The sequence below is a fragment of the Arabidopsis lyrata genome (genome assembly GCF_000004255.2).
Source record: "Arabidopsis lyrata subsp. lyrata unplaced genomic scaffold ARALYscaffold_1, whole genome shotgun sequence".
NCBI lineage: Eukaryota > Viridiplantae > Streptophyta > Magnoliopsida > Brassicales > Brassicaceae > Arabidopsis > Arabidopsis lyrata.
In genome coordinates this window covers 25,960,867-25,974,761 of record NW_003302555.1, presented here as the reverse complement: position 1 = coordinate 25,974,761, position 13,895 = coordinate 25,960,867, and the positions used below count along the sequence as shown (strand labels likewise).

The following is a 13,895-nucleotide window of genomic DNA, read 5'->3' as shown; positions in this document are numbered from 1 at the left end:
GCCATCTATGTTTTGCTCTATGGTCCATAACAAATTATAACTTGGTTCTAAGTTCTAGCTTCTAAACCAACACACAAACCCAAAAAAAAAGGTACAAAGAAAAGAGTTGGTACCCAAAAATAAAAAAAAAATTGGAGGCAAACCAGAGAGTAAATGGACTTTACTCAAAACCAAAGGAACACAATCTCAGATTCGAAAGCCTTTGTAATGTTCACAATTCACTTTACAGCCAAAATAAGATTTTAAAACTCACTTCAAAGTCCTACAATCTTTTTTGGGCAGCCACTGTAGCAACAATACAACACACAAGTCGAATTTAACTCTGCTCATTCCATTATTACTGACTAGTCTATATCGGAGGATTGGGGTATACTTTGGGTTTTGGTTTCACTTCGATTTCATTAACACTTCGAACAAAGATGGCGTCTGGTTCATGCCTGCAAAGACACAAAACTCAGTATCAGTTAAAGAGAGATCAATCCAAAAGCAAACACAATAACATTTCTAGAATGCTATCTGTAAGTCTCAATGTCCACAGGTTAAATGTTTCTATATGCCTGATAAAATCTAATAGCATCAAACTCAAACTATAATTCCATCAAAGAGTTAAGAACTGAAAGATTAAAGACTGAGATTCTTACGGTTTGTCTCCCTCTTCAAACGTGTAACTAGAAGCAACAGCCAGTAATCCACCATCTCGGCTGAATGACAGCGCCGCAATACTTGTTGGATACTTAGAGTACTACAAACAAGAAGGAGCAATTTAATGCTGCGTCTCAAAGAACATTAGAACATTGAAAAAAAAAATATCAAAAGCTCTCATCTTTCCTATACCTGATATAGCCTCTTCTTGTTGTTACCATCCCAAATGTTGACGAAACCATCACAACCTCCGGAAGCAAAAGTGCCATAACTACAATTTAAAAAAACTTCAGGTTATTCGAAGTGATAGCGTTGGTCCTTAGGTTCCATATATACAGATAACTTAAAGTTTCAAATTTTGCCCTTAGGTTCCATATATACAGTGGATCCCAGAACATACATTTACAGAATTTGTTTTCAAATGAAATGATAGCATTCACAATACTCTGAACTAGCCCTCAAAATTCATATATTCTCCCCTAGATTTTCCATCTTGGCCATTGAAAAAATTAGTTTAAGTCTTGAAGCAATCAAGTAACTGAAAGGAAACAATCAGGTTTCTTTAAGATAAGACTTACATCGGATGGAAAGCAATTGCATTTACAGGGTAGACAATGTCCCTTCCATCCTCTGATTTCCGGTGACATTTAAAAGCATATCTGAAAAGAAGTTCAAATATAGATATCAGATTAATAAAAAGTAAAAGGGATATCTTACCAGAAAAAATGCTCAGCAAGATTAAACAAAACGTCATAGACTTGGTCAAAAAGAGGTAAGAGAAAACACATTAGGAACATACTTTTTAGCTTGAGCAGCTTCTGATAGATCAAAGAACTCCATTGACACCCTCCCTTCAACAGAGCTAAGGGCATATCCTGCAAAGTATTATCAAAATCAAAAGTGTGGAAGAGGAAATTGAGGCTCCTGAGTATACTTGGAACAGGAAGAAAGCAACTTTGACTGTTGGAAAATGAAAACTACTGAAAGCAACATATCAGCCATTTAACCTGTCCCGTTGGGATAACAACGCACACATCTAGTCTGGTATTTAAGTGAGGACTCTCTTCTTTGCTCAGGCTGAGACATATTTCTGAGATCATAAATGTTGACATGCCTTCCTGCTGTTGCCACCACCAAACGATTTCCAACTACAGAAAGAGAGTTAACACGCTCAGGTTGCTGATATGTACCAATCTGTGTACGCTCCAGCCCACTTGCACCTCTTGGATCCCAACATTTAATAGTTTTATCCCAACTTCCAGTGATCACTTGCCCTATAACGTTACAAAGTGTTCAAGCAAAACCATGGTATGACTACAAACACGAATGCACTAAATAAAGCTATTAGTAACATAGTTCATCAATGTTAAATTAAGCACTAAGTATGAACAAGGTAAGAGCTCAATTAAGCATCAAGAACATCATATACCACCAACCTGCAGCATAAGAATACTCAACACATCGAACTGGTTTATCATGCGTCCCCAAAACGTCCTCTTTGCCAGCATTGAAGTCAATTCTGAAGTATAACAAGAGAACCCCAATTATTTAGAATCCACAAACCATTTCATAAACACGAGTGTACACTCCTACATGACCAGTTTCACTATATCTCAACTAAAATTTTGAATCGAACCAGATAAAATTAGAAGAGAGAACAAATTAACTATACCGTCTGACTTTAGTATCGGCGCAAACACTGAATCCAGAAGAATCATCATGGAAGCAGCAATCGAGTACCGCTCCTCCATGCTTGAACTCCCCTCTCATCAAATCGGCGTTCGCATCATACAATCTTACACTCTTCGATCCAATTCACATAAATCAAAGCATCAGATTAGATAAATCAAACTTCAAACAAGCAATGAAATCAATGTTTTTGAGACAAGATTGGGGATTTCTAACCTTGTCCCATGAAGAGACTATTAAATGATCGCTGCTATTGGAAAATCGGAGATTAGAAATCCCATCGGACGGCGGATTCGAGAGCTCGCGACCAATCGCCGGCAACAGAGTCATCCTGAAAAATACGAATTTTAGGGTTTATGCTAAGAGAAAGAGGGAAGTAGATTTTAAAAAAAAAAAAAATGTGTTTGATTTTCAAATTCTGTCCCCTGACAAGGAAACCTATTACGCAAAATGGGCCGTGAATTCGGCCCACGTATTGCACTTACTTACCATAAGGGGCTTTAAAATAGGCTACTACGTTGGTCGTCTAATCGATAAATATCAATTTCGTTTATGTAACTTTTAAAATAAAACATATTTAATTTAAATAATGATGTAGGAAGTTGTTTTTTTTTTTTTTTATAAACTCTATCGGCTATCCGGTCGGCCCCGGTAGGAATGCACCGAGGTACTACATAGTGGACTAGTCCACCGTGTTAACGGTTAGGCCCTTATGGGCTACCACTCTGCCTATCCCGAGTTTGGAATGCCTTCCGACTAAGTGCCAGGGGTAGTCAGGTCGTCTGCATTTCTGGCTACCAGGTAAACCAATTGGGCCAAGGCCCAACTGACAGACTTCCCAAACAAATGTGTTTTTGTTTCCAGGGAGAATCAAACTTAGGTTTGAGAGTTTCACCCTTTCCCAAAGCTTCTCCTGCCACTATGTAGGAAGTTGTTTCAAATAACAAACAAAGCGAATTGTATTTATCCTCGATGGACCGTATTTAAAAAATAAAAAAATACTTTGCAAGTTGTCAAAAAAAATCAAAGAGCGTCTAAAAAGTGTTATATCTTGGATTATGTGTTTGATCTGACCTAATGACATGTGACCGAATAAGCCTAATCAGGGCCACATCACGTCTACATAAACACGTCGGTTTAGTAAAATCTGGTCCATTTTTTTTCGTATCAGGTACACTACTTGCTATTGGTAAAAGATATCTCCGAACGAATGGTCGCGAATTGGCCATGTTTCCAAGGATTTTCTTTAACAAATACTAGTAATATATAATATTTTTTTTAATGTCTTTTAAGAAAATTTAATTCCTTAAAATTCGTTTCCATTATATAATTGAAGTTTATCAATTAATGATTATTTAAGATTTTTTCCCCACTCAGGAAATGATATTATAGTGATTGAGAAAAGTATAGATATTTTATTAATGATTGAGGAAAAATATGATACTTATCAAGATAAAAAGTAAACCAATCAGACGTGTACGCGTTTGATTTAATGCGTGTCCCGCACGGCTTGTAACTCACACATAGCTCAGGAAAAAAAAAAGGTTTTATTGACATTGAATAGCAGCTTTTAACCTAATTGTATTTTTTTAGGGTTAACCTTTTTTTGAAGTGTCGTTTTTTTTCACATTTTTCACTATATGGAAATTTTCAAAATTTTACTTTTTTAAAAAATACTGGAATTTTTGCACTTAAAATAGAGATTGAGTTAACGTAGAATCTCCCGAGATTCTATTTTCCTTTTTTTTACTCTGTTTCCTATATTCAATTGTTTATCCGAAACCTAACAGTGTTACCGACTAAACTAAAACTAATATAAATATGAGAGTCTGAGAGAATACGACAGTCACGAAACACCAACACAACTTTTTTTCGTTAATCGCTCCAAGTTTCTTAAGGATTAAGAAAAAAAGTCTGAAACATAATCGGAGAAGTATGGATCTCAAGACACTGAATCAATTTTCGCCGATGACAAAACTTACCGTTCCGAAACACAAATTTATGCAACTCAGGCGAGACGAGTTGAGATGTTACGAACGATCAAAACGAAAGTTTTCTCTTCATGATGATGAAGATCCTTCTTCGAAACGCAGATGCTTAGAATATCTGCGAGAGAAAGAAGACGACGTCGTTTTTGTTGAGCCTCCTAGGTTGAAAAGTAGTGAATTGTCAATACGACAGCGTTCTACTAGTGATGAAGCTCCTTCTCAGACGGTGAAACACAAAATCTCAGACGATGACGAGATTGCAAACGATGCCGTTTTCTACAAGCCTTGGTTGGATAATTTACGACTAAAACGACAGCGTTTGGGTGATGATGAAGATCCTTCCTCTAATTCTTCTTCTCCGTCTGAAGATGATATCGCTGCTCTCACTCTCATCCAGTTTTCCTGTGATAAACGCCAAACGCAAACACAATCTCAACCGCAACCGCAAACTCAAACAACTCAACCGCAGGCGCCGCCGAAGTTTGATTTGTTCGAGTGTAGTGTCTGTGGAAAAGGGTTTACTTCGTATCAAGCATTAGGTGGTCACAAGGCCAGCCACAGGGTTAAGCAGCCACAACCGCTTCTTGAAAACGCAGACGCAGACGCTGGAGAGAAAACGCGGTCAAAGATGTTGTCTCCGTCTGGGAAAATCCACAAGTGTGATATATGTCATGTTGTGTTTGCCACGGGACAAGCACTTGGTGGACACAAACGCCGTCACTACGAAGGCGTTCTCGGCGGTCACAAACACGGTAATGCCGAGGTTGTTCTCAAGTTAAGTCCCAATAAAAATGGGAGCATTGTAACAAAAGTGTTAGATCCAGGACAGAGTTTAATGGTAAGTGACAACGTTCTCAGCGGTCACAATGTGTTGGATCTAAAGCTGAGCCTAAGTGAAAGTGACGGAGTTCTCGTCAGTGACAAAGGCAGTCAGGACCAGGTTGTTCGTGAGGAAGACAAGTGTAGTCCTAGTAGTAATGGGAGTATTGTAACAAATGTGTCGGATCCAGAGCAGAGCCTAAGGAGATTGATAGATCTTAATAACCTGCCGTCACCGGAGTTTGATGAATCTGGAGGCGGAGACGTGGAGGAAGTTGAAAGTGCAATGATATTAGCAAACAAGCCTTGACTAGAAAAACGATTTTTGATTTTTTCAATACTAATTGCATTAAGGGTATTACTTGGTGATTTTGATTTTGATTTTGATTTTTTATGTTAATATTTAACCATCCAGTTATTATGGTTATCAAACGAATATATATTAACGTGTCTTACCAACCAAAGATTGTGTGTGCGTTTGCTACATCCACGAGAACAAAAAAACATAAACTTTGTTGGGGCATTGGCCCTCTTTAGAGTAAGAAAAATTAATCGTTAAACCTTAAAAAGAGTTAATACTCACTGGTGTAATGTTAAACTTTAAGATTTGTAAAGGATTACATTACATAACATAGAGATTTAAGCAAAGAGTTAATAATACTTAAAAACAGAGTAACTAATATACAATTTTATTTAGCGGAAAGAGAGGCACGATTGTGGCACTCAGCTCAAGTGGAGCTTCATACTGAAACTCAGGCTTCAGTGGAATTTCCAAATCAGCCTCAAACGTGGGGGGTGTCCCTAGATTCGGATTTTACATGATACCGTTGTTTTGTGGATGGATCCTGGAAAGACAGCGACAAGTTTTCCGGGATATGGTGGTTTTGTACACCATCAAACGGTGAGCCATCAACAATGGGAGCTGCCAACCTCCGTAGAAGCCTATCTCCGCTACATGCCGAATTCGAGGCCCTCCTTTGGGCGATGAAGTGTATGATTGGTGCAGATAATCAAGAGGTAGCATTCCTTACAGACTGTTCTGATCTGGTGAAGATGGTGTCTTCCCCAACCGAATGGCCGGCCTTCTCAGTGTATCTGGAGGAATTTCAGAGCGACAAGGAAGAGTTCTCTACCTTCTCTTTATCTTTAATTTCTCGTTGTGCAAATGTAAAAGCGGATAATCTGGCACGAAAAATTCGTACGAAACCGCTTCATATCACTTATGTAAACAACATTCCACAAGAATGGCTCTTTTGAGCACTATTTAATTACGGATGACAAAAAAAAAAATAATATACAATTTTATGTTAGGCCAAAAAGCAATAGAAACAAAGTTTGTTTGTACTTCAAAAAAAGGTCAGTTCCGACTTCCGAAAATCTGGACCTTTTCCATTTCCTTAAATTTTGAATATTTATTTGGCTTCCCTTTTGTTTTTCTGTGATAAAGGCTTATTTTGCTTGGTTTAGGAATATACTTTTTATTTGGTTTAGGAATATAGCTAAAGAATGGAAATCTTGCTTTATCTTAAAAGATTCTGATAATACTATAAGAGATCGATAAAGAGAACTTAACCGACTTTAAACTAATATAAATATGAGTAAACCCTACAAAGTCTGGAATCTATACATAATAACAATTCAACTGTCGTTTGTACGTAACATTACTCTCCCAAGTTTCTTTCGTAAGAAACAAGCAAAAGAAAAGGGTCTCTGATAGTGATAGTAATGGCTCTTACAACACAGTTGGAACAACTTTTAACGAAGGCGAATCAACGTTTAAAAGTGATAGAACCGATCGGGCTAGAAGAAGAAGGAGAAGAAGACGATGAGTGTGTTGAGATTGGGTTGGAGAGTTGTGAACAACAGTCAATACCAGAGCGTTTTGGTAATGATAAAGATCCTTCTTCGGATCAAAGAGTCCTAGAATCGATCCGGCGAGAAGAAGACGACGCCGTTTTGATTGAGCCCTGGTTGAAACGCAGGGAACTGTCACAACGACAAGGTTTGGGTGACGACGAAGATTCTTTCGCGGAACACAGCTTCTTACAAGTAGAAGAGTGTTTTGGTGACGATGAAGATTCTTTCTCGGAATCGAACCGGCAAGAAGAAGAGAAAGAAGAAGCCCGGTTTTCAAACGACGACGTTTTCCTTGAGCTTTTGTTGGATGGTATTGAACGATCAAAAACAAAGCCAAATCGTTCTTCTTCATCTCATGATGATGATGATGATTCTTCCTTTACACACACAGGTTTAGAATCGATCCGGCAAGAAGAAGAATACAGAGCCGTTATTAGGCCTTGGTTGGTTAGTGTAGCACCAAATCAACAGCGTTTTGGTGATGATGAAGTTTCTTCTTCTTCTTCTCTCTCTGAGGATGAAACTGCTGCTCTCTGTCACAAACGGCAATCGCAAACGCACACCCAACCTCAACCACAGATGCTGCCTAAGTCTGATCCCTTTAAGTGCAGCGTCTGTGGAAAAGAGTTTCCTTCATATCAAGCTTTAGGTGGTCACAAGGCTGGCCACAGGGTTAAGCCGCCTGTTGAAAACGCAACTGGAGAAAAAACACGGCCAAAGAGGTTAGCTCCATCTGGGAAAATCCACAAGTGTTCTATTTGTCATAGATTGTTTCCAACGGGACAATCCCTCGGGGGACACAAACGCCTTCATTACGAAGGTGTTCTCAGCGGTCACAAACGCAGCCAGGACGAGGAGGCTGGTTCCCAAGGAGACAAGTCGAGTCCTAGTGGTAATGGGAGTGTTGTAACACATGTATCTGACCCAAAGCAGAGCCTAAAGGGATTGATAGATATTAATACAGTGCCATCGCCAGAGTTTAATGAACCCGGGGACAAAGACATAGTGGAGGTTGAAAGTGCATTGTTAGCAAACAAGCTTCAACAAGAAAGAGGAATTACCAATACTAACAGGATAAAGGGTTTTCATTTTTTTAACTTTATGTAAACTTATTAACACACTTATGTAACATAAGTTATGTTATTGAATTCTCTCACATAGATAGATGTCAATACTAGATTAGGTTTACTTGATGACATCTATCTATGTTGATGTGACCTCATTCCCTGATGTGGGACAGTTTTGGCCTTTTTTATACAAGTATTATAGAGCTTTTGGAGGTTCCACAAAAGCAAAAGGAACGATTAACATTGAAGTGAGAGTGTCCTCTTTGACTTGTACTTCTTTTTAGGTGTTGACAGACTCCTTCAAGGCAACTAGAAACGACAAGACATCTTAATATGAAAAAACGGCAACAAGTCTAGAACTAGAAAAATCAAAATCAGTGGTTCATCAGATCATACATTACTACATCTTTATATGTACACAAGCCAAAGAACCATTAGAAAAACTTACGTATACAAAACTAAGCTTACTTACTTTAGAGGAATTACCTGCAATCTTTATATAAAACAAGCGTAGAACTACAAGAGCAAAAGAGAGAGAGAGCGAGAGAGAGAGAGAGCGAGAGAGAGAGAGAGAGAGAGAGAGAGAGAGAGAGAGAGAGAGAGAGAGATGATAATCCGCGAATCTAACCTTGATCTTGGTTTGAAAACGATAAGGTCGGATTCGTGGAAGGAAAAGGCCCGTGTTAGCAACTCTGTTCTTGGTGAGTATTGTAGTCAAAAAGAACAAATCTGTTCTCTTGAGGAAGATCAGTTTTTCTACAGTTGTGAAGTCAAGCTGCTTGTGATTGGTATCCGACTTAGTTGTATTATGTGCGTTTTCATGCTACAATCAGTAACCTGGTTTGTTGTGTTCACCCCAAAGCGATATCAGAAAAGAATAGAGACATTGCCAGGTAATCTAAACCCGGAAAACAAGAAGATAAATGAAGATGAAGACCCTTTACCTGCATAGCTGCTACTCTTGATAAGCAACCTTGACATCTTTCAAGCAAAACCTTTTCCTTAGCAGTTACATTCACGGTTTCGACCATTACAGAATTCATCTCATCCACCTAGAAGGTATAAATGAGCTTAAAGTAACCGCTAAAAATAAGGGTTGTGTATAGAATAACTCAAGAAAGATAACATTTCAGACCCAAAAGGTTCAATAGACTCAACAGAACTTCGAAAAATCTGAGAGAGACAAGATAATTTTTTACCTTCAACGTCAGTGAGAATATGGAAGATGACATAGCTTGCATTACATCGACGGCTGAACTAACAGCATGCTTGAGGTCTTGGATATCAACCTAAATAATCCGAGAAGCATATTAAAAGTGTAATAACCTAAGGTGTCTAGATTAAGCCAAAACAATCATATCAGGGTTTATATCATAATGGTACTTACCACGGTTTTTCCAACTATTGGTAGACGAAGCGTACTGGCTTTCAAGGATTCGGTTGCTCCTGACAAAGAACTTGAATGATCTCTATCCAGAAGAGACCATTCTTCTAGAAAACCCATCTACAATTTAATAAATACAGCGAGCAAGTTTAGTATTTTCTAATACAAAAAAAAAAAAAAATTCATACTCTCTTTATTCTTTTCTTATATGCCTCTCCTGTAGATATGTACTATTACTACAATTATCATTTCGAGATAAATAAAATCTCATATATCTTATGCAAGTAATATGAGATTCTAAGCAAGTAAGCATACCAACTTCTAGTGGTAGATATAGAAAATCTACCTACCATACACAAATAATTAATTAGTTCATTTGCTAAATACGTTACGGGACAATTACCATTGTACAATAATTGAATTATATCCAAAACATTCTTTTCTTATTACGGCAAGAAGGAATCACTAAGCCAAATTCCATAGAATATCTGTCTTATTCCTCAAAAGTAGAAGAAAAAGAAAACGTCTTAATTGGGACACTGGCCCTGTTAAAGTAAGAAATCGTAAAAACTTAAAAGATATCACATTCTTACCTGTCCCCTTAGTATAGAAGCCAGTTTCAATTTCTGCCTTAGCAAAAGCAACTTGATTCGTTTTAAAGTGACACTGTGCCGCAGTTCCGAGATTGATACCCATGCATTCCACAGGTTTTTCTGGCAAAGAGAAAAATCAAGAGAGTAAATTTACATTTTATGTTACGCCAGAAATCGCTAGAAGTGAAGATTTAGTTATACTTAAAACAGGTTCTTGAAAGATTTATACTAACTATACTCTCAATCTTTTTTTCTATGCAGAAAAATTGACTACTCTTTCACTGTATTAGTTCAGTAAGATTAACAAACTCAAGCTTAATCTCCAAATTGTCATGATAAATCTGAGATAAGTGGCACCTAGGAGCCTAAATGATAAGTTTCCATAAGTGCTCACTTATTCCATCAAGATCCTAAATATAGATGAACAAATCATAGCTTTTCTAAATCTGCTGCAGTGGCTAAAAGTATTTACAGCCCAGAGTGGACACAAAAGGGAATAAAAAAACTCATAATTAAGCCATACCTCTGCGTTCAATCTTTGCACCATAACAGTAGAGTCTGCCCTCGCATTGACAAACCGCCACTGCAGGTAACGGTTATATAGAAGCCTCAACAAATGTGCATCCATAACACGATCTTCCCCAATTTTACCTCTCCTAATATCAGCAGAGAAACTAAGAATTGAAGGCGTATTGTTGCGGTTATAAGCGTTCATTTGATCAGAAACTCCATTTCTCACTCGAGAAGGACTTGAAAGTGCTCTAGCTGGAGATGACGTAGTTGTCGCCCAAAGCTTACTTGGTGAAGCAGAGCGAATAGCAGAACCTCTTACAGGAGAAGCCATACCACGAGGAGATGACAAAGGAACAGCATCGCTAGAAAACCGTTTCGAAAGACCAAACTTTGAAGATACACTACTGGTTTTCAAACCCGGGCTAGAGGATAAAGGCGAACCTGGATCCTGCAACCGCCTTAACCGGCTATTAGTCTCTTGCCAGAACCTAGCAGAAGCCATAATATTACGAGGCAAGCTCTTTGATTTAGAGATTTCCCCATTAACACCAGAGCCACATTCCTGGACACCATTAGTGCTACCAGAAGAAACACTATCAGTATCAGAAGCAGTGAAGTCACAGGAAACACTAGACGTCAAACCATTATTTGGTCTTCTCTGGCTCTCATCTCCAATTTCCAAATATTCATCCCTACCTCCCAAATCTAAACTCAATCTCCCATTAATAGAAACCCTAGGACTCTCATCAATCATAGAATTATGCAACATTGACCTCCCAACAAACCCAGATCCAAGCTTTCCTCTATCACTACCACAATCTAAGCTTCTAGAAAGCGAATTCGGCACAACAGATTCAGAATTCCCCCTCCGAGAAGCTCCAGGCCACCGTTGCTGGTCAACAGGCTTAGAGTTCTCTCTCTGATCTCGAACCGGCGTCGATCTCCGTCGCTCCGGAGTAGATTTCCGGTGAGAAACCGGCGTAGTAGTAGCCTCTTTCTTTTTACTAATCGGAAGAGAAAAGGCTTCACCTTGAAACGAAACAGACAAACTCCTAGTGGAAGTGATAAGCATCTTCGTAGCCGCCGACATTTCACTGCCTACAGTGACCGGAACCGCCGAGGGTCGACGACGGTCCACTGATTGGGACCGTTTAGGTAACAAAGAAGGCGTTTTGATAGAATTAGAAGCGGAATTGGTCGTGGAGCGAGAGAGTAAAGGCGAAGGAGATGGGTATCGTTTACTAGTTCTGAGTATCGCAGAGGAAGAAGAAGAGGAGGAAGAAGATGTGGTAGTGGTGGTAGTGGTAGTGGTGTTGGAAGAGACAGAGTGAGAAGGAGAAGGAGATAAGTAGCGAGAAGGAACTTGTTTGCCTCTGGGTCTTCTTTGTCCGCCATTGTTGGTTAAGGATTGAGGTTTATCTTGTCGATCTCGAGGTGGGTTTCTTGGGTCAGTGGTTGAAATCGCTGCAGCCACCATTCTCGTCGGAAAAAACTGTTCCTTTTTCACATTGCATTCAAGAGATTTGTGTGTTCTTCTCCAAACTGACCCAAAGTTGAAAACTTTCAGAGATTTTTGGAACAAATCGGAGGAAAGGATTTTGGAATTTTTGCTTTATTTGCTTCACAGCCGTAGAAGACGAGAGAGAGAGAGAGAGAGAGAGAGAGAGAGAGCTATGGGGAGATGTGGGGAGAAATTGCAAGTGGGATTTGTGGATTTGGGGTTTCCTGAGAAACTTTTTTTTTTTTGTTTATGAGAGAGAGAGAGAGAGAGAGCTCTTTAAGTTTCTTAGTAATAGTATATCGATTTTTTTATTATTTATTTTTTTGCTTTTTCAGAGGTTTGATTACATCAATGTTAAAAGCTTCGATTTTGCCCTAAACTATATGTTTAATTTTAATTAATTATTTTTGGTTTTGGATGTTTATTCTTAATCTTCTTTATTCTTTTTTTTTTATGGATGATCAGACGTTAATTTCGTTTATGGCCTTTCTACTTTCCAGTTTCCACAGTAAGATAAGATCTTTCTATTTTTTTTTTAATTAGATCTTTTTTTATATAGTTCTTTTTATTTTCTTTCAAGTTCATAAAGTAATTAACCATGATTTTTACATTTTTATTGAAAACCGAGAAACAAGAAAAATGAACTAATCCTTTTTAATGAAATGTAAGTATGTACTTGGGTAGAAAAATACAAAATTAATTGCGTGAATATTTTCTCATAGTCAAATTAGTGTATTTATGAACTCATTAATTTTGGTAAAATTTTCTTTTTTTTTTTAACTAGAAGATCTGATCCAAAATTGAAACTAACTAGATTTGAACCCGCGGTACACCGCGGGGCTATAATTTTTTTTTTTAAAAAATCTAAATATAATTAGTTTTGTTTATTAATAGAGAGTATAATATAATATTTCAACTATTTTATAAATGTACCATTCATATATCTATATTAATAGTTTTGAGTATATTAATTGTGTTTTAGGTTTAAATGGTATATCTATATATATACACTAAAACGACATTTGGCTTTCTTTTTCTTCTTGCCTCAGTTTAGGAGGAAGATTTTTCTTGCGGTATACCGCGGAGCTATTATTTTTAAAAAAATATTTTTTTCTTTAAACTTCTAAATTTAGATTTTACCCCGCGGTACACCGCTGGTCGATTTTTTTATAACTAAAAAATTATTTTGCAAAATTTTAAGTTGTATTTGTTTTGTTAATATTGTTTATTTTCTTTAGTGTTTCTGATTTTATAATTAAATTTTGATTTTTAATTCTAGGATTTCATCTATAGTATATTGTTTAATATTAATATTGATCTAAACCCGTTGCACCATATAACCCCGTCCCGTAAAATTAAACATCATTTGTTATTTTTTTTTGAATAATATTTTTATCCACTACGGGTCGCAAGTTCATGGGATAAGCCCGTAGAGAGTTGCGGGTTTGCGGGTCGACCCGCCAAAAGAGAAGCTATCTTTTGAAGCCCTTTGTTTTGTTTAGAGGTTTTAAGAAAATATCTCTAAAAAATAATTTTCATTATATGAAAAAAAAAAAAGTAGAAGAAATTGTAGTATCAACATTCCCGATTTTTACATCACTCGTTACAATTAATTTTTTATTTTGCAGATAAAAATCAGAAGTTAACTAAGTCGAGATTTTTAAAAAGATTGTGTAAAGATTTCTGGTAAATTGTTGAAAACATATTTGATTTCAAAATCTTTACTTAAATAGATAAGGAAAGATTTGTAGAGACTTTTGCTAAATATATGAGAAATGAATTTTCAATTAAAGATTCTTTACTTTAATTAACATAAATCCTAAAGAATTAATGCTAATGGCA

The 13,895-nt window shown here is 37.3% G+C and overlaps 3 protein-coding genes across 5 annotated transcripts; 1 reads left to right on the top strand and 2 right to left on the bottom strand.

Moving 5' to 3' along the window:
- Positions 1-146: 146 nt before the first annotated feature.
- LOC9327604 (mitotic checkpoint protein BUB3.2) lies at positions 147-2,726 on the bottom strand. Its single transcript, XM_021011072.1, has 9 exons — positions 2,548-2,726; positions 2,315-2,445; positions 2,079-2,161; positions 1,650-1,916; positions 1,442-1,517; positions 1,221-1,301; positions 835-913; positions 642-742; positions 147-437 (listed from the first exon to the last, which is right to left on the bottom strand). Exons 1-9 carry the CDS (start codon positions 2,659-2,661, stop codon positions 350-352), a joined length of 1,020 nt encoding a protein of 339 aa, XP_020866731.1. The 5' UTR covers positions 2,662-2,726; the 3' UTR covers positions 147-349.
- A 1,451-nt stretch (positions 2,727-4,177) lies between these two features.
- Positions 4,178-8,189, top strand: LOC9327603. The gene is made up of 2 exons (XM_021010538.1): positions 4,178-5,447; positions 6,833-8,189. Exons 1-2 carry the CDS (start codon positions 4,267-4,269, stop codon positions 8,100-8,102), a joined length of 2,451 nt encoding a protein of 816 aa, XP_020866197.1. The 5' UTR covers positions 4,178-4,266; the 3' UTR covers positions 8,103-8,189.
- An 85-nt stretch (positions 8,190-8,274) lies between these two features.
- On the bottom strand, positions 8,275-12,309 carry LOC9327602 (QWRF motif-containing protein 2). 3 transcript variants are annotated; one of them, XR_002329140.1, is made up of 7 exons: positions 10,563-12,309; positions 10,040-10,159; positions 9,450-9,566; positions 9,262-9,351; positions 9,007-9,114; positions 8,691-8,899; positions 8,275-8,371 (listed from the first exon to the last, which is right to left on the bottom strand). XR_002329140.1 is itself a non-coding variant. In XM_002891494.2 (6 exons), exons 1-6 carry the CDS (start codon positions 12,027-12,029, stop codon positions 8,819-8,821), a joined length of 1,983 nt encoding a protein of 660 aa, XP_002891540.1. In that variant the 5' UTR covers positions 12,030-12,309; the 3' UTR covers positions 8,391-8,818. The 3 variants fall into 3 exon arrangements, 1 of the variants encoding a protein (XP_002891540.1); XR_002329139.1 differs by having other exon boundaries at positions 8,275-8,360; XM_002891494.2 differs by lacking the exon at positions 8,275-8,371 and having other exon boundaries at positions 8,391-8,899.
- Between the last annotated feature and the right edge of the window lie 1,586 nt (positions 12,310-13,895).

Excerpts from the sequence above, each read along its gene's own strand:
- LOC9327604 (XM_021011072.1), bottom strand. The coding sequence starts at position 2,661 with ATGACTCTGTTGCCGGCGATTGGTCGCGAGCTCTCGAATCCGCCGTCC. Across the intron at positions 2,446-2,547 it reads TAGTCTCTTCATGGGACAAG|AGTGTAAGATTGTATGATGC; the intron begins GTTAGAAATCCC and ends ATTGGATCGAAG. Across the intron at positions 2,162-2,314 it reads GCCGATACTAAAGTCAGACG|AATTGACTTCAATGCTGGCA; the intron begins GTATAGTTAATT and ends GTTATACTTCAG.
- LOC9327603 (XM_021010538.1), top strand. The coding sequence starts at position 4,267 with ATGGATCTCAAGACACTGAATCAATTTTCGCCGATGACAAAACTTACC. Across the intron at positions 5,448-6,832 it reads ATATTAGCAAACAAGCCTTG|CAAAAGAAAAGGGTCTCTGA; the intron begins ACTAGAAAAACG and ends GTAAGAAACAAG.
- LOC9327602 (XM_002891494.2), bottom strand. The coding sequence starts at position 12,029 with ATGGTGGCTGCAGCGATTTCAACCACTGACCCAAGAAACCCACCTCGA. Across the intron at positions 9,567-10,039 it reads CTTCTATACTAAGGGGACAG|ATGGGTTTTCTAGAAGAATG; the intron begins GTAAGAATGTGA and ends ATTAAATTGTAG. Across the intron at positions 8,900-9,006 it reads CAAGAGTAGCAGCTATGCAG|GTTACTGATTGTAGCATGAA; the intron begins GTAAAGGGTCTT and ends ACAACAAACCAG.